Source organism: Orcinus orca, chromosome 20 (genome assembly GCF_937001465.1).
Source record: "Orcinus orca chromosome 20, mOrcOrc1.1, whole genome shotgun sequence".
Lineage (NCBI taxonomy): Eukaryota > Metazoa > Chordata > Mammalia > Artiodactyla > Delphinidae > Orcinus > Orcinus orca.
The window spans coordinates 26,479,856-26,505,172 of NC_064578.1; the positions used below are offsets into that span (position 1 = coordinate 26,479,856).

At 49.0% G+C, this 25,317-nt stretch overlaps 1 protein-coding gene across 14 annotated transcripts; it reads left to right on the forward strand.

The window, feature by feature from the left end:
• On the forward strand, window positions 1-16,796 carry SLC38A7 (solute carrier family 38 member 7). 14 transcript variants are annotated; one of them, XR_007474204.1, is made up of 14 exons: window positions 101-842; window positions 1,959-2,380; window positions 3,029-3,227; window positions 3,449-3,593; window positions 4,485-4,583; window positions 5,229-5,286; window positions 5,468-5,582; window positions 6,918-7,065; window positions 7,608-7,807; window positions 8,649-8,703; window positions 10,904-11,506; window positions 13,274-14,748; window positions 15,508-15,578; window positions 15,683-16,796. XR_007474204.1 is itself a non-coding variant. In XM_004264957.3 (11 exons), the coding sequence occupies exons 2-11, from the start codon at window positions 2,111-2,113 to the stop codon at window positions 11,004-11,006; spliced, it is 1,392 nt and encodes a 463-aa protein (XP_004265005.1). In that variant the 5' UTR covers window positions 101-842; window positions 1,959-2,110; the 3' UTR covers window positions 11,007-12,871. The 14 variants fall into 14 exon arrangements, 3 of the variants coding, with proteins under 3 accessions (XP_004265005.1, XP_033274964.1, XP_049559059.1); XR_007474203.1 differs by lacking the exon at window positions 15,683-16,796 and having other exon boundaries at window positions 13,274-13,433; window positions 14,603-14,748; window positions 15,508-15,621; XR_007474206.1 differs by lacking the exons at window positions 101-842; window positions 15,683-16,796 and adding an exon at window positions 1-88 and having other exon boundaries at window positions 15,508-15,624.
• The last annotated feature ends 8,521 nt before the right edge of the window (window positions 16,797-25,317 follow it).

Sequence of the window (25,317 nt, forward strand, 5' to 3'; positions counted from 1 at the left end):
CTCCCAGTGTGCCCCGCGGTCCGCCCCAGCGGTCATGTGACCGCTGCTCACGTGTCTCCGCAGCCGGCCCGGGCTCAAAGCACCGCAGGTAAGTGAAAGGAGGTACAGGTTGGTGGAGGTGGAAACGTTAGGTCCCTGGGTCCCCAGGGCCGCCACCGCGGCAGAGCCCTACCCACTCCCTGCAGGACTCTGTAGCCCGGCGTCCTCCGCCCCACACCCGCCTTCGGTCGGCCGGCCCTTGCCGCGCCTTAGCCCGGCCTGTCCCCACCTAGTCTCCACCTAATCAGTCCTAGGCCCGGATCGAGCGCCGGAGCCCGTCCCCAGTTTACCTCACAGCAGCCCACTCTCCTCGCTTCAGACCTGAGGATCGCCCCCACCCCCCGCCCTGGGTGCGCCCTGGCCCACCTTCCAATGCAGCTCACCCCTTGTATTTCTGGGATCCAGCCCCAGGCTGGCCTGGGAACCTGCTCCGGTTGGGATCTGAGGGGCCTACTGCAGTGGTTACAGCTCTGGCCTGAGCGTGTGGGCCTCAGGGTTCTAGTTTTGGCTCTGCCGACGAGCCGCTGTGACATTAGTCTAGCCTCTTTCCGTCCGTGGGCCTGTTTCCCTAAGTGAGCTGCTGCTCCACTCCGTGAGTTAGAGCGCCTCAGTTCCCTTCACTCTGCTGGCCCGCACAGAAACAGCTGACTCTTTCTCTGCTGACAAATTTTAGGTAGAGTTTGAGAAAGAAGAAACTGAGGGCAGAGAGGGAAGTGAGGAGAATCAGATCCCAGATCTTTGGGGAGAAGGAGCTGTAAGGAGCAGCTGTCCCTCCACCAAAGCCGGAGGGGTGGAAAAAGCAGGTAAGCTGGGGACCATGGAGCAGAGTAGTTTGAGGGGAGCGGGGCTGAGAGATTTCAGACCAGTGCAGAGACCTCTGTGTCTGGGATGTGAGCAGGGTGGAGGACAAGGTCTCACCGCTCAAGCAGCACTAACTTTGCAGGGCTGTCTCTGGAGCTACGCTGGAAACTTGGGAGACCATAACTGCCTCCACTGCTCACCGCTTTGATTTTTTGCCGAGTTGCTGGCTGGGTGGGTGGCAGGTTGCACAAGAGGAAGCCCTGTGGCAGCTGACTGATCTTTCTGGACTTGGAGCCAGCAGGGAGACGTTTCCCCTGGAGCTGTGTCCCTTGGTTGCAGGCTTGGTGACAGATGTCTGAGAGCACCCAAACTCCCCCTTTTCTCTCTAATGAGTTTAAGGCTCCCAACTTTGTTCAGCCATCACAGGAGGAGCAATGGCAAGCATCTGACTACCCAAGAGGCCTTGCTAGCCATTCTAAACCCCCCAGTGTGCTGGGGGCATTGGAGGGGATGTCCCTGTGATGGGCAGTGGTTAGGTCAGGCATGTGGGGAGAAAAGTAAGAATTGGCTTCAATTTTGAAGGGCTTTGAAAGCTCCACAGAATTTAGACTCTGGAGGGAGGTATGTTGGGCTGTAAGACATTGAAATACCCACAGTTCTGGGTGAGGATTGTTCTTGCGACCCTGTGGTGTAGAAACAAATGAGGAAGCCAGACAGGATCTAAGCCAGCAGGATCTAAATCCTGCTTTGCAACTTGCTACTTTGTGACCCTGGATGAGTGATCTGATCTCTCTGAACCTTATGACCACTGTCATAAGGAATGAATGAGATAAGATATGTCCATGACACTCCTGCCCGATGCATGGCCTCTAGTGCTGACATATCAGTACCCCTCTCTTCTGTGTTTGTGTCTTATTTACCTGATAGGTCTGTAGGCCTGAAGCAGGCAGGAATTAAATCTGACACATTTCTGTCTCTGCCATCGCACTGTGGCACCCAATGCAGTGTTCTGCACAGCGGCACACCCGGGTTTGGATCTCAGCCATCTGATCTTGGGAAAGTTGTTTCACCTTTCTGTGTCTCTTGGGATAACAGTAGTATCTGCCTTTCCCATCTAGGTTGAGGAGAGCCAGAGCCCACAGGCCTCCTAGGATAACAGCCCCAAACAGGCTGGTGGCACCCTCCAGCTGAAGGTGTTCTCTCAGCTCCCCAGGGCATGTGGTCGTGAGACAGAACCCACAGACCCTGCAGGAACAGGACTCCCAGGGCCATGGCCCAGGTCAGCATCAACAGTGACCTTGGCGAGTGGGGCTTAAGCACAGACTCCGGGGAGCGTGCCCGTCTGCTGCAGAGTCCCTCTGTGGACATAGCCCCCAAGAGTGAGGGGGAGGCCCCTCCTGGGGGTCTGGGCAGAGGCACCACTTCCACACTTGGAGCCATCTTCATCGTTGTCAATGCCTGCCTGGGCGCAGGGCTGCTCAACTTCCCAGCAGCCTTCAGCACTGCCGGGGGAGTGGCAGCTGGCATCACGCTGCAGATGGTGAGTGAGCGGGCCTGGCGGGCAAAGGTGCAGTTCTAGTGGTGGGTCTGGGCTCTTCACCTCAAAAGGGAGGCTCTGGATCAGGAGTGGTCAGTTGGAGACACATGCTACCACTCTCCCCTCCATCACACATGGCAGACATTACTAATCTATTCCAGCATTCTTTCCTTTGAGCCCAGATGAGGCTTCAAAAGCCTTCCCAGCTATCAGGGAAGTTTGGACGTCGACTGCATATTTAATAATTTCATGGTTACGTTTAAAAAGCAGGCCCATACCTTAGAGCCGTGCTGAAATATTTACTGATGAAATGATATGATAGCTCGTATTTTCTTCAAAATAATCCAGAGTGGGAGAGGGAATAGATGAAACAAGATTGGCTGTAAATTGATGATTTTTGAATTTGAGTGATGGGTACATAGGGGTCCATTATACCATTCTGTCTACCTTTGTGTATGTTTGAAATTTTCCTCAAAACTTCTTGTTTTTAAAGAAAATCTCAACTCCAGTAATCCATTAAAATTGCCCTGCAAGATAAGGCTAATTTGCCAGATGGGCATTGGGCACCGGGCCAGTAAATGCTGAGCAAGACCAGGCTGCTCTTTGCTGCCAGGCCTTTCCCACACCCTCTTGCTATGCCCCTACCCGCAGGCCATGCTGGTTTTCATCATCAGTGGCCTCGTCATCCTGGCCTACTGCTCCCAGGCCAGCAATGAGAGGACCTACCAGGAGGTGGTGTGGGCTGTGTGTGGCAAGCTGACAGGCGTGCTGTGTGAGGTGGCCATTGCCACCTACACCTTCGGGACCTGCATCGCCTTCCTCATCATCATCGGGGACCAGCAGGACAAGAGTGAGGTCCCCCCTCAGTACCCACCCCCAGCCCTGGGGGTCATGCGGTGGGTGGGAAAGAGCATGGAACACCTGCCCAAGGCCTGGCCTGGGCCCGGCATTCATCTGGGAGTCCTCCCTCCTGGCTGCTGGGCCCATTAGACAGATGGAGGTCCCAGCAGAGGTGGAGGACCACACCCTGCAGTAGCCTAGCATCACGTTCCCTCCTTCCTCCCTGTGCAGTTATAGCTGTGATGGCAAAGGAGCCTGAGGGGGCCGGCGGCAGCCCCTGGTACACAGACCGCAAGTTCACCATCAGCCTCACTGCCTTCCTCTTCATCCTGCCCCTTTCCATCCCCAGGGAGATCGGCTTCCAGAAATATGCCAGGTTCGGAGGCCCCACCCCAGCCTGCGCTGGACAGCAGCTCTGATCACAGGCAGCTGGAGACCCAAGGGCTGCAGGGGAACCCCTCTGCTCCATGCCACCTCATCTCCTGGGGCAGCAAGAGTGGGCAAGGCAGGGTAGACTGGGGCTTGCAGGGGTTCCGGCATAAGACCTTCCTTTTGTGTCAGCAGCAAGGGAGACAGTGGCTCTTTGTATCAGTGAGAGATTCAGTTCCAAATGTCCTTGTCGAAGAAGGGATGCATGATAATCATGTGTGAAGGCTGTCTCCTAGCCTGGGCCTTGTCTTTCCCACGGAGGATGGGACTCTTGATCATTTGGGATTGTCAGCCTGGCAGCATTTTCCATGCAGCTTGGTATGAAGGGAAGGGACTAGCTTCCTGGCTCAGAGTCTGAAAAGCTGTGGGATTCTAAGCTGTTTCCTGTGATCCTTTATCGAAGGGGTCACACTCAGTGTCTCCAAGGTTTCCTTTAATGTTGACTTCCCAGTATTTGTGCCTTCAACCCTCCAGCATCTCCTACTTCTCAAAGGCCCTGCTTGCACCTCTCGCCAAGTCTGGGCTGCTCGGATTGAAGTAGCAAATGTGCTTTGAAGCCCAGCCCCCTGCTGTGGTCTCTGAGCCATGGAGCTGAACCACCTCATTTCCCAGTGGCCACAAGTGTCAGTCTGGTCCCCTCCTGGCTTCCTAAATGTGGCTTGTTTCTCTGAAACTTATGTCTCATGCGTTTCTTGAGTCTTTGTTTGGGATAGTCTCCCAGTTGGTTCATTAGACACTTGTGGTCACTAAAGTTAAGGGTGGATGTCCCTGGGGATGGAATGAGAGAAAAGGCAGCTGGGGATAGGGGGGAAGAAGCTTAATCTATCCTTCCGGGCAGCTTCCTGAGCGTCGTGGGCACCTGGTATGTCACTGCCATCGTTATCATCAAATACATCTGGCCTGATAAAGAGATGACCCCAGCGGACATCCTGAACAGGTGGGTGAGGGCCCCCGGGAGACACATGGGGTAGAAGCTGCCACTCGGGCCCCAGGAGGTGCTGGGTCAGGCATCAAAAAGCCACACAGGTGCTCTTCCCAAGGCTCATTAGCTCATTGGGGCTTGACTCATTGGTCATTTTAGGAAGGAGGCAAGAGGTCCTGATCTCTTTTTGCTGGAGAGAAGAGTGACAGCCGGAGATGAGGGAGACTTTGCCACTAATGTCCAACAGATGAGCCAATGTGAGACTAGGCCTCAGGTTATGGAAGCTGCCAAGGCGGAATTGCACATCTGTTTCAACATGTGCTTATCTGTAATATCTGTATCTTCCACGTGAGGATGAATCCATTTTCTTAATTAAAAAAAAAAAGTTTCCTTCTTGAAAGGAACGAATCAGAGAAGCAAAAGCCCAAGTGCAAGAGCCAAAAGTTCGGCATTTTGGTCCCAGGAGGGCCTTCCAGAGCCTCAGTTTACTGACCTGTAAATGGAGATGTGTCCTCTCCCAGTCCCCAGACTTCTGTGGGTTGAATGTGTGCATGCTGGCTGGTGGAGGCCGTGGGGGGCTGAATGAAGAGTAAGAGCATGGCGGCGGTTGGTGACTCTGAGGGGCTCCCGGGCAGCAGCATCTTGTGTGTTTGTCCGCAGGCCAGCTTCCTGGATAGCCGTGTTCAATGCCATGCCCACCATCTGCTTCGGATTTCAGGTGCTAGTTGCAAGGTCCCTTTTGTCCCCTTAGCTCACTCCCCATCCTGGGATGGAATCCACGTTACAGGCAGGATGGGGGAGTCCTGGAAGGAAGGACGGAGTGGGGGCCCCAGGACTTGCCCCTTATCCTTGGGGGTGAGGTCACTTGCCCACCATGACCCTGCCCTTCACCCTGACAGTGCCATGTGAGCAGTGTTCCCGTCTTCAACAGCATGCGGCGGCCTGAGGTGAAGACCTGGGGTGGGGTGGTGACGGCCGCCATGGTCATAGCCCTCGCTGTCTACATGGGCACAGGTGAGTGCTCCCCTCCGAGGGCAGGGCTTAGAGGGCTCCCACTTTCCCTCTTTGTCCCCGAGTCGTCTGGCCCAGGATTTCCTGGGGACAGCCCTGCACTCCCAACACGTCAGACACTTCTGTAGGCACTGGCTTGAACTTGGGCCACCCTGGGCCTCCTCCTGCCCAAATGAGAAAGATGTATGCATGCATTCATTCAGCAGCTCTCAGTGGGTGCCTAGTAAGTCCCAGGAACTTTCTCAGCGTGGGGGATGGCATGGAGATACATAGACCCGGTCCTGCCCTCATAGAACTGACAATCTAGTCGGAGAGAGAGTCTTACAGGAGCAAGTCAGTCAGGAATCAGTAAGGAAATCCAGACAGTGGTGAGTGCCATGGTAACAGGGAAACAGGAAGCTGTGAGCGGGACTGAGTGGGGTTGGCTTTGGTGGGTAGGTCACAGGTGGCTCCTCTCTGAGGAGGTGGCAATTGGGGAAGGCCAAATCATGAGAAGGAGCTAGAATCTGAAGAGCTGGGGGAAAAGCATTCCAGACAGATGAACCCGAAAACGCCAAGTCCCTGAGGCCGGGACAGAAGAAGGTCTGCATAGCTGGAGTGGAGCGAGTTGAGGGTGGGTGGCGGGCAGCACAGCCAGACAGGGAACACAGCCAGATCCCTGAGGACTGTTGGGAGGCAGAGAGGAAGCGCTTCAGCAGGGGCGTGGCTTGGGGACACCCGGCTCTGGGTGTTGTGTAGAAAATGGTTTGGGTGAGGGAGCAGTGCTGGGAGACCACAAAGAATGGCCCTGTGATTCCTTCCACAGATGGTTCTCAGGACCAGCACTGTTCTAGTTTCTGAAGACACAGCAGGAACAAGGGTGGCAAATAGGCAGAGTCCTGTTCTCCTGGGGCGACAGACAATAAACGAGTTAAAAAAAAAAAAAAAGTTCCAAGAGAGAGGAGTGCTCTGAAGAACACAGAACAGGGTGGTGTGAGGGAGTGCCTGGGGGCAGGGGTTATTGTGGACGGGCTGGGTGGGGAAGCATTCTGAGGAGGGGACAACCGAGCTGAGACCTGAATGATGAGGAGATGGGCAGACAACGTTAACGCGGAAGCTCTGAGACAGGAACTGCTGGGTGAGTTCAAGATCAGAAAGGTGACGGTGTGGGGGTGGGAGATGTGAGAAGTCAGGGAGGGAGGCTTCTGATCCCAGCCTCGACACCCCTCTGAGCTTCAGTCTTAGCCTCCAGAGCTGCTCCGTCATCTCCCCACCTGCTGCTGGACCCAGCGGTGAACGGTCCATGGCCCTAACCCTCCGAGGGTCGCCTGGACCCAGCCCTCTTGTCCCTGCCCTCAGGCATCTGTGGCTTCCTGACCTTTGGAGCTGCTGTGGACCCCGACGTGCTCCTGTCCTACCCGTCGGAGGACATGGCTGTGGCCGTCGCCCGTGCCTTCATCATCCTGAGCGTGCTAACCTCCTACCCCATCCTGCACTTCTGTGGGCGGTGAGTCCCCTCTCCACCCCACCGGGGTGCTCCCTTTCACCAGGGCCTCTGAAAGCCCTTTGAACATGGGCCTTGTGTAGAATCCATTTTATAGAAGGAGAACCGGAAGTCCAGAGGAAAGAGTCAGTGCCTCGCATGGCCCTGCAAGTACTCCCAGCCGGGTCTTTGGGGGTCCCCTTTGTCCCAGAGTCACCAAAACATTCTGTGAGTCCTCTGAGAACCTCTAGTCCAGATCCTTTCCTGAACACCCTGCTTTCTGGGTACCCCAGACCCTTCCTTTTCAGGAGACTAGTAGTATATGTTCCCATGGGGTGTGCTAGTCCTGGGCCAGGCAAGGCACTAAGCCGTTCCCACTCACCATCCCGTCCGGTCCCCACGGCAACCCTGAGAAGAGTGCTGCTAGGCCCATTTCAAAGAAGAGGAAACTGAGGCCCAGGGGTTAGAGGCTTACCTACCATCCACCCAGTCGGGGGTCTGGCTCCATGGCTGGAGGTGGGGAGCTGTTAGCAGGGGCGCCTCTGAGCCGCTCTCTGTGTGGGCAGGGCGGTGGTCGAAGGCCTGTGGCTGCGCTACCAGGGGATGCCGGTGGAGGAGGACGTGGGGCGGGAGCGGCGGCGGCGAGTACTGCAGACGCTGGTCTGGTTCCTGCTTACCCTGCTGCTGGCGCTCTTCATCCCTGACATCGGCAAGGTCATCTCGGTCATTGGAGGGCTGGCCGCCTGCTTCATCTTCGTCTTCCCAGGTGTGGACCCCTGGCATCCCCACAGCACTCTCTCCCAGGGCCTCCTGGCCTGAGCGCATCACCTCCCGGGTTATTGATCACCCACTTCAGGCTCTGGTGTGTTTAAACGTTATCTCCTGCAAAGAAGATGTAGTTGTCATCTCCATTTCACTGGTGAGGAGGTGTGAGGATCAGAGAGGGTAACAAGCTTGCCTAGAGGTTAACAAACTCAGCTAAAGACTAATAGAAGCTTTTCAAACCCAAGTCTGTCTAGGTCCACAGCCTATACTCTTAACTCTTCATTCAGGTACCTGTTACTCCCCGACTATCAGGGATCTGGGTGGGTCAGCCCATGACGGGGTAATTAGGGTCTGGTGGTGGCACCCTGACACGGGTCGGGAGACCTGAGTTTCAGACACGATCTGCCACCAGATCCCTGGGCAACTGTCCTATCTGCCCAGTCATGAGTTCTGCCTGTACCCAGCTTACTTCTCTCTAGGAGGCCACCTGGAAATCCCTTGCCACTTTGCTTGGAGCAAGGGGGACACATCTGCTCAGAAGTGCACTGGGAAGGGCCCTGCAATGTAGACATCACTGAGTCACCTCCCTGTGCTGCCCCTTTAGCTCTGGGGCTTGCATGTAGCCCAAGGGGTGCCTGGCAGGTGCTGGCTCCTCCTGGGAGACCAGATGCCAGGTGTCCAGCTGGGTGCAGAGTGGAGACAGAGGCGGAATGTGTGGAGGAGTAAACACAGGCCTTTCTCCACCCACCATCACTGCCTCCTGGCAAAGGGGGAGGCTGGACTGCTGGGTGGTGGTCAGGGGGTGCCCACCCAAGCTCCCAGGGCCACCTCTTCTCTTCTAGGGCTGTGCCTCATTCAAGCCAAACTCTCTGAGATGGAGGAAGTCAAGCCAGCCAGGTAAAGCAGGGTCCGGCCCGTGGTCCTCTCAGGGAGGTACTGGATGGGGGGTGGCCTTTAAATGGATAGGAGTCAGGAGACTTGTGTACTTTGAAAAACTTTTTAAATACTTCTTTTAAAATGTGTAACATGTTAGTTGTAACAGTTCAAATACTACTGAGGATTTGTTTTTAATTTTTTAATTTTATTTTATTTTTTTATACAGCAGGTTCTTAGTAGTCATCAACTACTGAGGATTTTAGAGAAAAAAATGGAAGTCCCTTTTACCCCACAGCCCGCTCCCCACCGCTCCCTTCTCCTGAGAGAGCTCCATGAGATCAGCACAGCCTGTGCCCTTGTAGACTGTTTCTGTGTGTGCACACGTGTCTGTGTACACAAAGCTATGCACGCGTATACACAAACACATGGCGTTTTGTGTCTGGTTAGGTTTTTTTAAAAATGGTTTCATGCCAGACACACTTTTCTGCTACTTGCTTTCTTCGCTTAACCACGTATTTTGGAGATCATTCTATGTCCACACAAGAAGATCTACTGCTTCCTTTTTCCATGGCCGTAGAATATTTTGCTGTTTGAATGTGTCCTGAATGTGAACACACTTCTGCATGTACACCTTGGCACAGCTGTTCGAGGATCTCAGTAGCATCGATTCTTAGAAGGAAGTTGCTCCATCATAAGGCACGCTCACTTTTACTCTGGCACACGGGTTCAAATTACCCTCCAAAAAGGCAGTACCAGTCAGAGTCCCAGAAGCAGTGAATGAAAGTACCCTGTTCCCCACACCCCTGCCAGGACTGTATATAGCAGCCTTTTCAATATTTGTTAGTCTAATGGATACAAAACACTGCATGTTTAAAAAATTAACCATTTTTACCATTTTAAAGTGTTCAGTTCAGTGATATTAAGTTCACTCATATTTTTGTGTAACCATCCCCACCATCTACCTCCAGAACTTTTCCATCATCCTAAACTGAAATTCTGTACCCATTAAACAATAATTCCCCATTCCCTCTCCCCTCGCCGCCACCATTCTACTTGTTGTCTGTGTGAATTTGACTCTTCTAGGTACCTCATGTAACTGGAATTACACAGTATTTATCTTTTTGTACCTGGCTTCTTTCACTTAGCATAATGTCCTCAAGGTCCATCTATGTTGTAGCAGCCTTTTTAAGGCTGAATAATATTCCATTGTGTGTATAGGCCACATTTTGCAAAACACTGCATTCTTTTAATACGTGCATGTCGCTGAATGGTAGAGAAGTTATGATCAGGTTGCATGCTTTTAAAAAAAAATATTGTGCAAGTAATACTCATTGATTATAGAAAACTTTAAAAATACAGACAAGTCTAAAGAAGAAAATAATCACCTTTAATATCCAGATATAACCAGGAAATTTCTTGGCGGTCCAGTGGTTAGGACTCTGTGCTTTCACTGCTGAGGGCATGGGTTCAATCCCTGGCTAGGGAATTAAGATCCCACAAGCCAGGCGGGCAAAAAAAGGAAAAAAAAAAAAAGAAAGAAAAAATTCCAGTTGTAACCCTGTAGCTATTTTTGATACATATCTTTGCAGATGTCTCCTTTTTTTTTATTTATTTTTTTAATGAAATGGATCACTCCATGTGACCTGCTTTTTTCCTGACCATCTTTCCATCAGGAGATATGCATTCTTTTTTTTTTTTAATATTTATTTATTTGGCTGTCCCAGGTCTTAGTTGCAGCACGTGGGATCTTCCATTATGGCATGTGGGATCTTTTAGTTGTGGCATGCAGGATCTTTAGTTGTGGCACGCAGGGGTCTTTAGTTGCAGCATGCGAACTCTTAGTTGCGGCATGTGGGATCTAGTTCCCTGATCAGGGATGGAATCCGGGCCCCCTGCCTTGGGAGCTCGGAGTCTTAGCCACTGGACCACCAGGGAAGTCCCAGGAGACATGATTCTAATTCTGGTCCTGCCCTTGGTGTGCTGTGACCAGTCAGTTAATCCCATTAGGTCTTGGCCTCTTTACCCATGGTCTAGGGATCATACACCCAGCCCCATAAACTGTTGTATGAAAGTCGTTGAGAAGTAGGAAGTGCTCTTCCCACAGGAGAAGTGGTATAAGTAATTAGAGTAATTAACTGATATATATATATATATATATGGAAGTTGGCAAATTCACAAGTGGATCGACTGACCAGGCCCTCTCTCACCCTCTGCTCTACAGCTGGTGGGCGATGGTCAGTTACGGAGTCCTCTTGGTCACCCTGGGAGCCTTCATCTTCGGCCAGACCACAGCCAACGCCATTTTTGTGGATCTCTTGGCATAACCAGTGCCTCCCAGGGAATTCTTGGCCTTTGCCGTTGGACCCTGGAACCCATCTCGTAGAGCTTCAGGACCACCCTGAGTCCGGCATCATTCCCCTCTACTGGTGGGATGACATCTGGACATCCTTTTCCAGGGACAGTTCTGGGGTGAAATCAGGCCCCACAACCCTGGACAGTTTAAACCCAGCTCCCTTCCTGCCCCCGCATCCTGGCAGTGCCATGGATGGTAGGAGGAGGTCTCGTGTCACAGAAGAACCTTCCCCCCTCTTCCACCTCTCAATTTCTCCATGCCTGGAAGCCACGGGTGAAGAGAGTCGGTAGGTCTCCGAAGGAACAACTCAGCCTGACTTCCCTCTGGAGAAAGAGTGTGGACCAAGGGCTGCCTTCCTCCACAGAGAAGCCTGCCCTGGGTAGGGGCTGTGCTCATTACCCCGGGGCTCAGTGCCTGCTCCAGTCTGTCGGCAGCCCAGCCAGCAGTGGCTTCCTCCGGCAAGTTCCAAAGGTAGCACTGAAATCATACAGGTGCCCCGAGGCAGGCAGATGGATGCCTTGTCCACTGCCTCCTGGGCCTGTGGTGAGCCTGAGAGCCCTCTTGCCCATGGCTGGTTGACATTTCCCAAGCCTTTTGGGGCCTCACCCTGTCTTCTTACCCAGACCTGATGGTCCAGGCATCCCTCTGCTCCTCCATCCCCAGACATCACCAAGTCTAATGTTTACAAACGGTGCCAGCCCGGCTCTGAGCCAGGGGCCAGGGGCCGTCCCGTGCCACGGTGCTGTGAGTACTCCTCCCTTAACTTTCCCCAAGGCCGGAGTGTGCTTTTCTCTCTCAGATTCCTGATGGGTCCCTCTTTTCAGAGGCACAAGGTGGGGTGAGGGAGCAAGCTGGGAACCCCATGCAGGCTGGGCTGGTGAGGATCAAGGTGAACCTGTCTGGCATCTTCACTTTGAATGGCTGCTTCTCTTCTCCCTGCCCTGCACGTCTCCCCTTCCCTGCCAACCCAGCCTGGTACCCTGGAGACAAGAAAGGCAGCTGGGTGGCCACTGACTAGGCAACATCTGAGTGTAGTCACGCCAGCCTACAAGTTTCCCTTCCAGTCTGGATCTCGTCTGCTCCTGTCCCCCATCACCTCTTCGCCACCACCCCATTTTTCTATGTAGCTCAGTCTCTCCTGTCCACATAAGTATGGGGGTGGGGGTGGACCAAACCCTCTCTCGTCCACTTCCTCAGCTCCACAGGTCTACCAGGCCTGGCCTCGGCGGCCTGTCGATCACACTGAGGTCACACCTACGTTGTGCCCCAGGCGGGGTGAGGAAGGATATTTTCCCCTTTCATATCTTGAACACCTTGGCCACTCACTTAGGCCAAGCCTAGGCACCGAATCAGGCTTCCTCTGCCTGGAACACCTAGCGTTCTCCCTGGCCCCTCCTGCCTAAAACCTCTGAATGCAGTGGTGGGGTGAGAGGGATCCCTGCCCTCAGGACAGTGAGACAGAAGAAGCAGAGCCTTGCTGGGGCCAAACAGGCTTCTGCTCAGACCCCCGGACTGGGTGACCTGCCTTTGCTCACGTTCCCTGGGGGCCAGACCCACGTGGCCGTTTTCTCTCCGCCTGCTGCACAGCACCAGGCCCTGCCAGCGCCCACCCCAGATACGGTCAGGAGGATGGCCCATCAGCAGGGCTGCACTGCCTCCTAACGTTGGATTTCAGTGAGGGCTGGGGGCATGTACGGGGAAAATGAGCTGGAATCTGGCCTAACCTCAGGAGCACCTTCCCCTGCCCTTTCTGCCAGGGCATTTTACTGTTTCTTTTCTACTTCTGCACATTCAGACCAGGGAGGATGGTTAATAAAAAGGGACTTGTGCTGCTGAGCTGCGTGGCCTGTGTCTGGTGCAAGGGACAGTCCAGGCCACTGACAGGAGGAAGACGGGCTGGAGTGGGAGTAGGGGTTGGGGTGCAATAAGGCCGTTTGGCCTCACCGTCTGTGACCCCTTACTCGAGAATGGGCCCATCACGCTCCCTTTCCTAAGCCGGAAACCTGCAAGTGGTTCTTAACACTTCTCTCTCCTTCCACATCCCATCAGACTTTCCCCACTGACTTGGGACTCCGCCTTGGTCTGTCCTGCTGCCTCTACCTTGGTTCAAGTCCTTCCTGTGTCTTCCCTGCACCACTGCAGCCTCAGATTAGCTTCTGTGTTGTATGTCCCTCCCTGACCTCAAGTTTTGGGGTGACCTTCAAACCCCTGAGCATCCCTCCCGCTTTGTCCTTTCAGAGGCAGGTGTTGAGAGCAGGCGCTGTTGTCCTGGTTATGGAGCCTCTCACTGTGCTCAGTGCCGGGGAGAAGATATTCAGCAAAACACACCAGCTCTGCTGTCAGTCTACTGGGGAAGACTGATGCTTAGCAAATCATCACAAATATAAACATGCAAGTTGTGATAAATGCCAAGAAGGGAAAATACAGAATGTTATATTTGGGGGTCTGAAGCCTCCCTGGGGAGTCAAGGAAGGTTTCCTGGAGGAATTGACATATGAACTGGCCCCTGAGTGATGAGTAGAATGAACTAAGTGAAGAGAGGTGGGGAGACCTTTCCAGGCTGTGGGAAATGCATGTGCAAATGCCCTGTGATGGGAGGAATATGGTCATTTGAGGAACTGGAAAGTGGCCATTGTCGGTGGAGCATTACCTGGGTGTGGGAGAGCAGCAGAGGTGAGAGCAGAGCATTCTGAGATGGTCTGCAACGGCTCCCCCTGGTCCTCAGAATAAAGTCGAACCCGCCCCCACCTTCTACCACACTCCCCATCCCTGTTCCGGTATTTTGCAAAGATCCCTCCCTCCTGGTGGAGGTGGGGACCCTCTCCAAGGAGGAAACATGTTGCAAGACTAGACAGGTGGGACAGCTTTGGGCCATGGTTCACACCTGCCTAGTGGACCAAGAGCTTGAGGTTTGGGTTCCCTTTCTCTGAGTGAACAGAGGGAAGGAAAGGTTACATCTAGGCCACAGGCAAATGCCCAGCCAAATTCATTCAAGTCAAGACTTGTAAGCATTTAATCAGTGTCTGTCTCCCTGTTAGACTGTAAGTTCCACGGGAGCAGGGTCACATCTCCCTTGTCCATCAGGTATCTTAGCCAGTGCCTGGCACATAGCAAGTGTTCAGTAGTTGTTGGACAAATGATTGAATGAATATCAACTAACACTTGTTGATTTCTTACTTTGTGCCAGCACTTAACTTGCATCATTCACATTTGGTCTTCATGACAACTCTATGCAAAAGTGAAAGCTGAGAGATGTTACATAGTGTGCCCAGGGAGTAAAATTGGAGCCCTCTTGCCGTGCATGAATGAACAAGTGAGCAGAGGGCTCTCTCAATCTGGTGATTTCTGACCCCGGAAGGCAAGCTCAGGAACCTCCAGCCCTCATGCTGGCACCAACATCAGACCCTAAAACCTTTGACTTACTGTCCCATCCAAACCGTGTCAAGTTGTGGGATGCCTGCTGGCTGGTGGCTCTGGGCAAGTCGCTTCCCCTCTCTGGGCTTCTGTTTCCAGAATCTCTAACATGGGACTGATCATCACTGACCTTACTTACCTCCCAAGATAAAGGAGAGCCAATGTCAAGAAAGTACATGAGAAAAATGACAGAAGTGCTTTATAACCAGAAATCCGCGTTTGCAGAAGAAATGCGAAAACTCAGTTTCTCCTCAGGAGGACACAGGCAGAGGTTCCCCTAGCACTTCCTGGGAGTCAGGGTACTTCTCAATCTTTAATGTGCATACAAAATTTTTATCTCCTTAGGATACAAATTCTGATTCAGTAGATCTGGAGTGGGGCCTGCAGTCTGCATTGTTAACGCTCCCAACTTCGCCCATGCTTTGGTCCTTGGACTGCACTTTGAATAGCAGGGGACTGGTGGACAGACCAAAGGCTTTGGCTTCAGACAGACCTGGGGTGGATCTCAGCAGTGCCTCTTTACAGTGGGAACTCAGAAATTAGTTCACTTCTCTGAACCCCACTCTCCTCGACTATGAAGTAGGAGTGATGGTGCCCATCTTATAGATGCAAATATTATAAATCCAAGGACAAATGGCATAATATACGTGAAATGCCTGGCAGATAACAGGGATTATGTTGGTCATTTCCCTGTACTGGAAAGAAGGCGGGGGGGGGGGGGGGGGGGGGAGGGTAACTGCAATTTCTTCCTTTAGTCAATAGAGGTCGCCTCTGAATAATTTCGGCTTATGAAAGTGAGGAGCCTATGGCCTCAGAGGACAGTCCAGTCCTGAGTCATTAGGGTTCCTGGTGAACTGCTGCCTAGCACTTCTGAATGATGTCCCTATACTGGGGCAGGGCCACTTCTAGATCATGGCCTCCAATCTGGTGGGGGAATCAGACCAATCAAATAATCACAGAAACTAATTATGTAGGTACATGTGCTAGATGTAGATTCAGTATTGCAAATCCAGATTTGGTAATTCATTGCTATGATACAATGAAAAATTTTTCCATAGGTGTGGAGGAAGGCCAGAGACATTGTCGTCAGGAAGAAGGAAGACGGCAGACACCCTGTCCTCCAAATACTGTGTGTTTCCTGAGGGGGCAGTGGGGTGGGGAGGGGGGAAGGAATAGGCACAAGATGCCTATTTGGATATTCTTCCATTAAAAATGAAATTGATGTGTTTCCAGTCCAACATGTAAAAAGCTTGGAAGTGGCCACTCCATCCTAACAACAAGTAAAAAGTTGAACAAACTGGAAAGTCAACTCTCTTAGATATGTACAATAAGTCAGATTATAAAGCACACCACTGCCCCCAGAATTGGACAGAAAGACAGACAAATACAGAGCAGAAACCCACAAGCAGAAACCTCTGTGGGAGTCAGTGCCAGGGTAAGGAAACCTGAACTGTAATTGGTGAATTGCTGGAGGCTCAGTGTGGACAAATCTGAGAAATAAAAACACCAAGGAAGGGCTTCCCTGGTGGCACAGTGGTTAAGAATCCACCTGCCAATGCAGGGGACATGGGTTCGATCCCTGGTCTGGGAAGATCCCACATGCCACGAAGCAACTAAGCCCGTGAGCCACAACTACTGAGCCTGTGTGCCACAACTACTGAAACCCGTGCGCCTAGAACCGGTGCTCCGCAACAAGAGAAGCCACCACAGTGAGAGGCCCGCGCACCGCAATGAAGAGTAGCTCCCGCTCGCCGCAACTAGAGAAAGCCCGCGTGCAGCAATGAAGACCCAGTGCAGCCAAAAAAAACCCGCCAAGGAATCCAGTCCTACTGGGGGAAGGGAGCAGACTTTGTGACTTTGTGGGTTTTACCTGAAGTTCTACCAGGTTCTCATAGTAAACATCAGAAAAAAATCCCTCATGTTTCCAGCAGAGGAGGGTAAAAGGAACCATTTTGAAATGTGCTAGAGCATTCTGTTGTTGTTAATAAGATATACCCTCAGGAGACACTTAAAATTTAACCAGAGCCTAACCTACTGGGATTTTATCAGAGCCTAACAGACCTAAGGGAAGGGAAACACACAACTCCATCCCACTCTAGCCACCCTGGGGGGACTGGAGGGAGAAGATAAGTGAAGTCCATAGTCCTTCTCTTAGTGAGCCAGTCCATCACAGGCTCACTAAGAGACTGTGATCCAGTCATAGGACTACAGAACACTTCCCCTTCCCTTACACCTTCCAACCTTATTACTAAAGGCCAATCTACAGCAGTTCCTTTTACCTAGTACATTATGTCTGGCTATCAATAAAAAATTACAAGATATACTAAAAGGCAAAAAACATAGTTTTTTTGTGTTTTTTTTGCGGTACGTGGGCCTCTCACTGTTGTGGCCTCTCCCGTTGCGGAGCACAGGCTCCAGACGCGCAGGCTCAGCGGCCATGGCTCACGGGCCTAGCTGCCCCACGGCATGTGCGATCTTCCCGGACCAGGGCACGAACCCGTGTCCCCTGCATCGGCAGGCGGACTCTCAACCACTGCGCCACCAGGGAAGCCCCTAAAGACATAGTTTTAAGAGACAGAGCAAGCATCAGAGCTAGACTCAGATATGGCAGGAGTGTTAGAATTATCAGACCAGGAATTTTAACAACTATGGTTAAGATGCTAAGGGCTCTCGGGACGAAGCAGACAGCCTGCAAGAACAATAGATGTGCAATGTAAGCAGAGAGATGGAAATTCTAAGAAAGAACCAAAAAGAAATGCTAGAGATAAAAAAACACTGTAGGAGAGATGAAGAATGCCTATACTGTACAGGCTGGATACAACTTAGGAAAGAATCTCTGAGCTTCAGGATATCTCAATAGAAACCTCCGAAACTGAAAAGCAAATCGAAAAAAAAAGAGTCTGTGGAAAAACAAAAGGAATAATGTACACAGAATAATGTACACAAAAGGAATAATGTACACAGAATATCAGAAGGAAAAGAGAGAAAGGAACAGAAAAATATTTGAAACAATAATGACTGAGAATTTCCCCCAAATTAATTTCAGGCACCTCATTAATGAATGACAGACCAGGAAGCTCAGAGAACACCCAGCAGGATAAATGCCAAAATATATGACACCAAGTCATATCATTTTCAAAAAATACAAAAAATCAAAGATAAAGTCCTGAAAGAAGCCAGAGGGAAAAAACGCCTATAGAGAAGCAAAGGTTAAGAATTACAAGGGAATTCCTTGGCAGTACAGTGGTTAGGACTCGGCACTTTCACTGCCAGGGGCCGGGTTCAATCCCTGGTCGGGGAACTAAGATCTCACAAGCCTCACAGTGTGGCCAAAAAAAAAAAAAAAAAGGAATTACTGTTGACCCTTGAACAATATGAGGGTTAGGGGCCCCAACCCTCTACATACTTGAAAATCTCCATATAATTTATAGTCAGCCCTCTGTATCCGAGGTTCCTCCATATCTGCAGTTCTGCATCTAAAGATTCAACCAACTGCGGATCGTGTAGTATTGCAGTATTTACTATTGAAAAAAATCCACTATATATAGACCCTTGCAGTTCAAACCCATGTTGTTCCAGGGTCAACTGGACATCTGACTTCTCAGAAACTATGCAAGCATGAAGAGAGTTGAGTGAAATATTTTAAATGTTAACAGAAACCTAGAATTCTATATCCTGTAAAATTATCCTTCAACAGTGAAGGAGAAATACTCTGTCAGACAAACAAAAATTGACGGAATTTGTTGCCCGTAGACTTGCCTTGAAAGAAGTGTTAAAAGGAGTTCTTTAGAGAGAAGGGAATTTTTTTTTTTTTTTGGCCACGCCACCCTACTCTCGGGATCTTAGTTCCCCAACCAGGGCCCCCTGCAGTGGAGCACAGAATCCTAACCACTGGACCACCAGGGAATTCCTAAGGGAAGGGAAATTAAATGAAGCAGATATCACAATTATAAAGCAAGAAGAGAATGCTTTGAAAAATGAACAAAATGAAAACTAGCACCTAAAAATTAAAAGTATGATTGCCAAATTTAAAAATAAATCAAAGAAGAGTTAAAGATAGTTAAGAAAATCCCCTGGAAAGCAGAACAAAAAGACAGAGATGGAGGGAATTCCCTGGCTGTCCCATGGTTAGGACTCAGCACTTTCACTGACAAAGAGATGGGAAAGAAGAGATAAGAAAATTAGAGTTTTAACTCAGATCCAACATCTGACTAACAGGAGTTCCAGAAATAGAGAAGAAAGAAAATGGACAGGGAGAGCAGAGAAAGACAGATATTACCAAAAAAATAACTCAAGAAAATTTTGCAGAACTGAAAGATATGAGTCTCCATATTTGAGCCAGTAAATTGAACTTTAAGAGCTGCACACTGGAAATAAAGAGAAAATCTTAAAGATTTTCTGAGATAGTGGTGGGCACGGAGGGCATGCTTCTTGGCATCACTGCAAGCTAGAAGATAACACATCAATGCCTTCATAATTTTTGCGTGAAACTTTTCAACCTAGATTTCAGTGCACAACCAAACCTTCAATCAAGTGTGAGACTGAAACAAAAACATTTCCAGATAAGTAAAGGGTACATAAATTTACATCCTGTGTAGCCTTTCTCAGAAAGTCACTGGAGAACATGCTTCAGCAAAACAGAGTTGTAAAGCAAGAAAGTGTAAGGCAAAGCATCCAGGAAACCAAGAATCTACCTCAGAAGAACCAAATGATGGTTTCCAAATGGCAGCTGGGCAGCTGACCAAAACGTGGCCAGTTCAGCTGAAGCAGGAATACGGAGAGCAATCAAAGGAAGGTCTCCAGGGAAAAAATAAAACTAAGAGCTTATCTGACTTGTCTAAGCATTTGGAATAATTACTGACAGATCTGTTGGAGCATTTGGATAAGTATGTATATAACAAAGCAAATGGGAAAATATGGCCATTATTAAGCACAGGAAAAACAAACAAGTTTTACAAAGAAGGAAAGGTAATCATAGTAAACTATCAATACCTTTTTTAAAATTTATTTTATTATTTATTTATTTAGGCTGCGCTGGGTCTTAGTTGTGGCATGAGGGATCTTTAGTTGTGGCATGTGAACTCTTAGTTGCAGCATGCATGAGGGATCTGGTTCCCCAACCAGGGATCTAACCCAGGCCCCCTGCATTGAGAGCAGAGTCTTACCCAATGGACCACCAGGGAAGTACCTAAACTATCAATACGCAGCACAGCAGTGAACAATATTTACATACTCATAATAATGTACATACTGATTATTTAACCCTAAGGGCTGTATTGTGACAGAACCTCATTTTAAAAGGGGAGGAAGGGACTTTAGGGTGCAGGTGTAAGAAAGCTAAATCTTTAATCAATAATTACTGCTTTTAATTTTTAAATCACAAAATAGCAGTATAAGCACATTATCTTAAAATAGTGAGATAATGCCAAAAGAAATAGGTTAAAAGAGATGCATGTAGGCAACACAACGAGCTAGAGGTGGGCAAAGCTGGGACAAAGGACTGCTGGCATTTGATTTGAGCTTTTTAAAAATATGTATTTATTTATTTATTTTTGGCTGTGTTGGGTCTTAGTTGTGGCACGCGGTCTTCTCTCTAGTTGTGGCGCGTGGGCTTAGTTGCTCCGTGGCCTGTGGGATCTTAGCTCCCCGATCAGGGATCGAACCCATGTCCCCTGCATTGGAAGGCAGATTCTTAACCACTGGACCATCAGGGAAGTCCCGGATATGAGCTTTTTATTACCACTGGATTTATAAAACAAAATGCATGACTAGTTGGGGTTTTTTTAACTTAAAATTATGTTTATACTTACAATAGCCAAGATATGGAGGCAACCTAAGGGCCCAGTGATAGATGAATGGATAAAGAAGATGTGGTCCATAAAAAAGAATGAAATCTTGCCATTTGCGACAACATGGATGGACCGAGAGGATATTATGCTAAGTGAAATAAGTCAGACAGAGAAAGACAATATATGATTTCAATTATTTGTGGAATCTTAAAAACAAACAAACAAACACAACAAAACAGAAACAGCATCATAGATACAGAGAACAAACAGGTTGTTGCCAGAGGAGTAGGGTGGGGAGATAAGAAAAACAGGTGGGGGAGATTAAAAGGTACAAACTTCCAGTTACAAAATAAATGAATCAGAGGTATGAAATGTACAGTGTGAGGAATACTGTCAATAATTATGTAATATCTTTACATGGTGAAAGATGATAACTAGATTTATCACGGTGATCATTTTGAAATGTGTAGAAATATCAAATCACTATATTGTGCATCAGGAAGTAACACAGTGTTTTAGGTCAATTATACTTCAAAAAACAAACTAAATCATAGAAAAAGATCGTTACCAGAGGCAGGGGATCAGGGGAGAGGGAGTTGGATGAAAGTAGTCAAAAGGTACAAACTTCTAGTTATAAGATAAATCAGTACCAGGGATATAATGTATAATATGAAAAATATGATGAACACTGTTGCATGTCTGTCTATGAAAGTTGTTAGAGGGACTTCCCTGGCTGTCCAGTGGTTAAGACTCTGTACTTCCACTGCAGTGGGTGAGGGTTCAATCCCTGGTCTGGGAACTAAGATCCCATATGCCGCAGGGTGTGGTCCAAAAAAAAAGTTTAAAAAAGTGATCATAAAACAATTTTTTTTTTTGCCACACCATGCAGCATGCAGGATCCTAGTTCCCCAACCAGGGGTTGAACCCATGCCCCCTGCAGTGGGAGTGTGGAGTCCTAACCACAGGGCCACCAGGGAAGTCCCTAATATTTTTTTAAATAGGAGAAGTAAAAATTGAATGTCTCCTATAGGCCATGTTTGAATTCTAGCTTTGCTGCTTCTCATGAGGACTTAGGCAGTTAGTTAAACTTTATGGGCCTTGATTTCCTTATCCATACATTACAATACTTGTTGGAGTGAAGACCCTTGGCAGCCTTCTCCATTCTTCAATAAACAATACAACTTGTGAAATAATAAAAGATAACTATATTGGTATCTGCCCCATTTCTGGCATAGAGCTCCTAAAACTTCTGTAATTTCCTAAATGATAAGGGTACTTAAGAGCATTTTTTGTTCTAATATTTGGTCTTGGACCCTGTTTCCTGACACAGAGCTCCTAAATCCCTTGGAATTTCCTGGGCAATAGGAGTGTCTTTTGTTCTAATGAGGCAATGATTGGGGGGCTCCTGGATAACTTCAGGATTGGTGCAGGTCACCAGAAAGACCACACACCATGATCAGAAGCTCGGAACTTTCAGCCCCAGCCCCCCAACCTCTGGGAAGGGGAGAGGAGCTGGAGATTGAGTTAATAATCAATCATGCCTATGTGATGAAGCCCCCATAGAAATCCTAGCACTACATGGTTGGAAGGGGTTCCGAGTTGGTGGACACACCCACATGCCAGTAGGGTGGTACATCCTGACTCCACAGGGACAGACGCTCCTGCACGTGGGACCCTTCTGGACCTCATCCTATGTACCTCTTCATCCTGGCCATTCACCTGTACCTTTTATAATATCTTTTATGATAAACCAGTAAACGTAAGTAAATGTTTCCCTGAGTTCTGTAAGTCTTCTAGCAAACACCTCTGAGGTGGGAGTCGTGGGAACCCCAATTTATAGCTGGTCACCAGATTCAAGTGGGGGGAGCTAGACCCACCCCTCCAAGAGAGAAGTGACAAAGAATTTGTGGCCACCTTTATCTACCACATAATCTGGAAAATATACATAAATACTTAGCTCAAAGGGTTGTTACAAAAATTATATTGGATTTATAAAAAATGCCTTGTCTATACTGAGGAATAAACAAATAAATGTTTTATTATCGTAATTCTTTTAAAAAGGTCATATTTAGCATTAGAGGGTGCCTTTTTTTTTCTTTTTGGCCCCATAGCTTACAGGATCTCAGTTCCCTGACTAGGGATTGAACCCAGGCAATGGCAGTGAAAGCCTGGAATCCTAACCACTAGGCCACCAGGGAACTCCCAGAGGGTACTTTAAATTAATAAAGATAGAATTCTTCACTTACAAGAGTTCACCTCAAGTCTCTCTAAATAGCAAACTCTTCCTGGAAAAGAGGACTTGGGTCATGTGTCATTTCACTGACATCCTACTAGCTAGAACTGCACCATTCATACTCACTGAGGTGTCTTTTGAAGGCCCAACGTGGAGAAAGAGGCTCTTGCTGGGAACGTTACCAGCTCCATCTCCTGGAGCGGCAGTGGTTGGAGCAGGGGCCAACTAAGACGAGATGACCTCCCCTGGGCTTGGCTCTGAATGTCCAAAAATGAGATTGGGGGAATGAGAAGGTGTGTCCACGGGCCACTTGTTAGTTTATTCTCAGTGAGATAGATTCTGTGGTCCCTCCCAGCCCTGGCAGATTATATTGTCCTCAGCCTTTTTCTCCTCAATTCCTTATCCAGGGGTTGTAAATAGAACCCATTGTGTGCTTATCTTTTGGAAAGAAGGAGGAGGAGAAGGAGAAGAAAGAAGAGGAAGAAAGAAAAGAAAGGAAGGAGAGAGAGAGAGAAAGAGAGGAGAAAAAAGGAAACAAAAAAAGGAAGAAGAATTTTTAAATTACCTTGGAGCTCCTAAAACCCTTGGAATTTCCTAAGTGATTTAAAGTCTTTTGTTATGTTAATGAGATGATGTTCCGACTGCCCTAAGGTTGGGGGCTGGTTGCCAGGAAACCAACTGTGTTATTAGAGGGTTGGAACTTTCAGTCCCACCCCCTGACCTCCAGGAAGGGGAGAGGGACTGGAGGTTAAATCTGCAGCCTAATGGCCAATGCCTTACTCAACCATGCCAATGAAAAAAAGCCTCTATAAAAACCCAGAGGATGCAGTTCAGAGATTCCAGGTCAGTGAAAAGGTGGAGGTGCTGGGAGAGTGCTGTGGTTGGAGAGCATGGACACTCCATGCCCCTTCCCCATACCTTGCCCTGTGCATCTCTTCCATCTGGCTGTTCTTGTGTTACATCCTTTTACAATAAACTAGTCATCTAGTTAAAAAAAAAAAGAAGAAGAGGGACTTCCCTGGTGGCGCAGTGGTTAAGACTCTGCCTGCCAATGCAGGGGACACGGGTTCGAGTCCTGGTCCAGGAAGATCCCACATGCCGCGGAGCAACTAAGCCCGTGCACCAAAACCACTGAGCCTGCGCTCTAGAGCCTGCGAGCCACAACTACTGAAGCCCGTGCGCCTAGAGCCAGTGCTCTGCAACGAGAGAAGCCACTGCAATGAAAAGCCCACGCACCGCAACGAAGAGTAGCCCCTGCTCGCCACAACTAGAGAAAGTGCGCTTGCAGCAACGAAGACCAACACAGGCAAAAAAGAAAAAAAAAAAGAATTTTTAAATTAAGAGCAATGACAGAAATCTGGATGTCCCGCTTCTCTGAGAAACTGGCATGTCTAGCAACACTGTCCTCAATCCTGTTTGGAAACCACCAGCTAGAGCTGGATTTCAGTATAGTTCCAACCTGGCAGCTTCTTTCATATATGTTCCCTGCCTGGCACCTGGGGATATCTCGGTTTTGGAGCCCTGCAATTAACCTTGAACCAAATCAGCCAATCCCAGCCCACCCAGGTGCTACCCTGAAAGCCAGCATCTGCCCTGAGGTTCTGAAATGCCAGCGACTGAGCAGGTGCCAGTCTCAGAGCCAGCTGTCCTGTCAGCACCAGAACCAGCTGTCCTACCAGCCTCTGCCCAGAAGCTCAGGCTGACAAAGGGAATGGGACTGGCCAGGAACACTAGCCAGGGCTGTGTAGGGAATGAAGTGAGAAAGATGTAGCCTCTCAGCTATACCATAAACGTTGGCTGTTCTCGGACCCCAACATCCTCCCTGCTTGTCTGGCTGCTTATGGTTAACAGAAAGCCAGGGAGACGCTGACTCTGCCTTCTTTTGAGCCAAGCCCCTGGGGCACCATGCACTTCTGGGTGCTGTGCTATTATGCTGGACCTCAAGTAACCAGAACCAGCAACCAACCATTCTGCTTAACTGAATTCCTGATTAACATGTATATCCCTAACCTGTATATCCTTGATGTTTAAAATTAAAAATTCCAAAATGTGTTAGGAATCCTTTCTTCTTTAGCAAAGAACATCTCATAAATACAATGTATCTGAATCTTTCTTTGGGGACTTAAGGTCCTGCCAGAGAGCTTCCTTACTTCCTTCTCTTCTTCCTTTCTTTCCTCCACAAGTTGTTTTTAAGCATCTATGATGTGTCACTCCCTGTTTAGGCTTGAGGACAGAGAGGTGCAGATAGCTGGCTGGAGTGGGTATTAACTAAAGAATATTCCTGAGAGGCCACCACTGGTGGCCCAGTGGTTAAGACTTCATGCTCCCAATAAACGGGGCTCGGGTTCAATCCCTGGTCAGGGAACTAGATCCCGCATGCGGCAACTAAAGATCCTGCACACTGCAAAGAAGGTCCCGCGTGCCACAACTAAGACCCGGTGCAACCAAATAAATAAATATTAAAAAAAAAAAAAAGAATATTCCTGAGAAATTGTCTTCATAGACTAAATTCTGAATCCTAGTCTGTTTCCTGTGGATTTTTTTTTTTTTTTACTATTCTGAATAGAAAGCTCAGGAAAAAAAAAAAATCAACCTAATTGTGAGCTCTGGGTAGCCAAGTTCAAATCAATCAAGGTTTAACTGAGCAGGGCTGGGGCACGGGGAGACTCCAGATAATCAAAATAGAGCACAGGGCTGGAATTGGAGAGGTCTGAATTTGAGTCCTGGTTTTACCATATTCAGTTGGTAGGATCTTATAGTCCCAAACTTTACTGAGCATTTACTATGCACTTGGCACTGTGTTCAACACATCCCACGCATTATCTTACTTGATAAGTGAACTCTAA

What these genes read in the sequence shown, in the direction of transcription:
- SLC38A7 (XM_004264957.3), top strand. Translation starts at nt 2,111, where the DNA reads ATGGCCCAGGTCAGCATCAACAGTGACCTTGGCGAGTGGGGCTTAAGC. An exon ending in CTGGCATCACGCTGCAGATG is followed by an intron (nt 2,381 to 3,028) that starts GTGAGTGAGCGG and finishes CCCTACCCGCAG; the next exon opens with GCCATGCTGGTTTTCATCAT. An exon ending in CCATCTGCTTCGGATTTCAG is followed by an intron (nt 5,287 to 5,467) that starts GTGCTAGTTGCA and finishes TCACCCTGACAG; the next exon opens with TGCCATGTGAGCAGTGTTCC.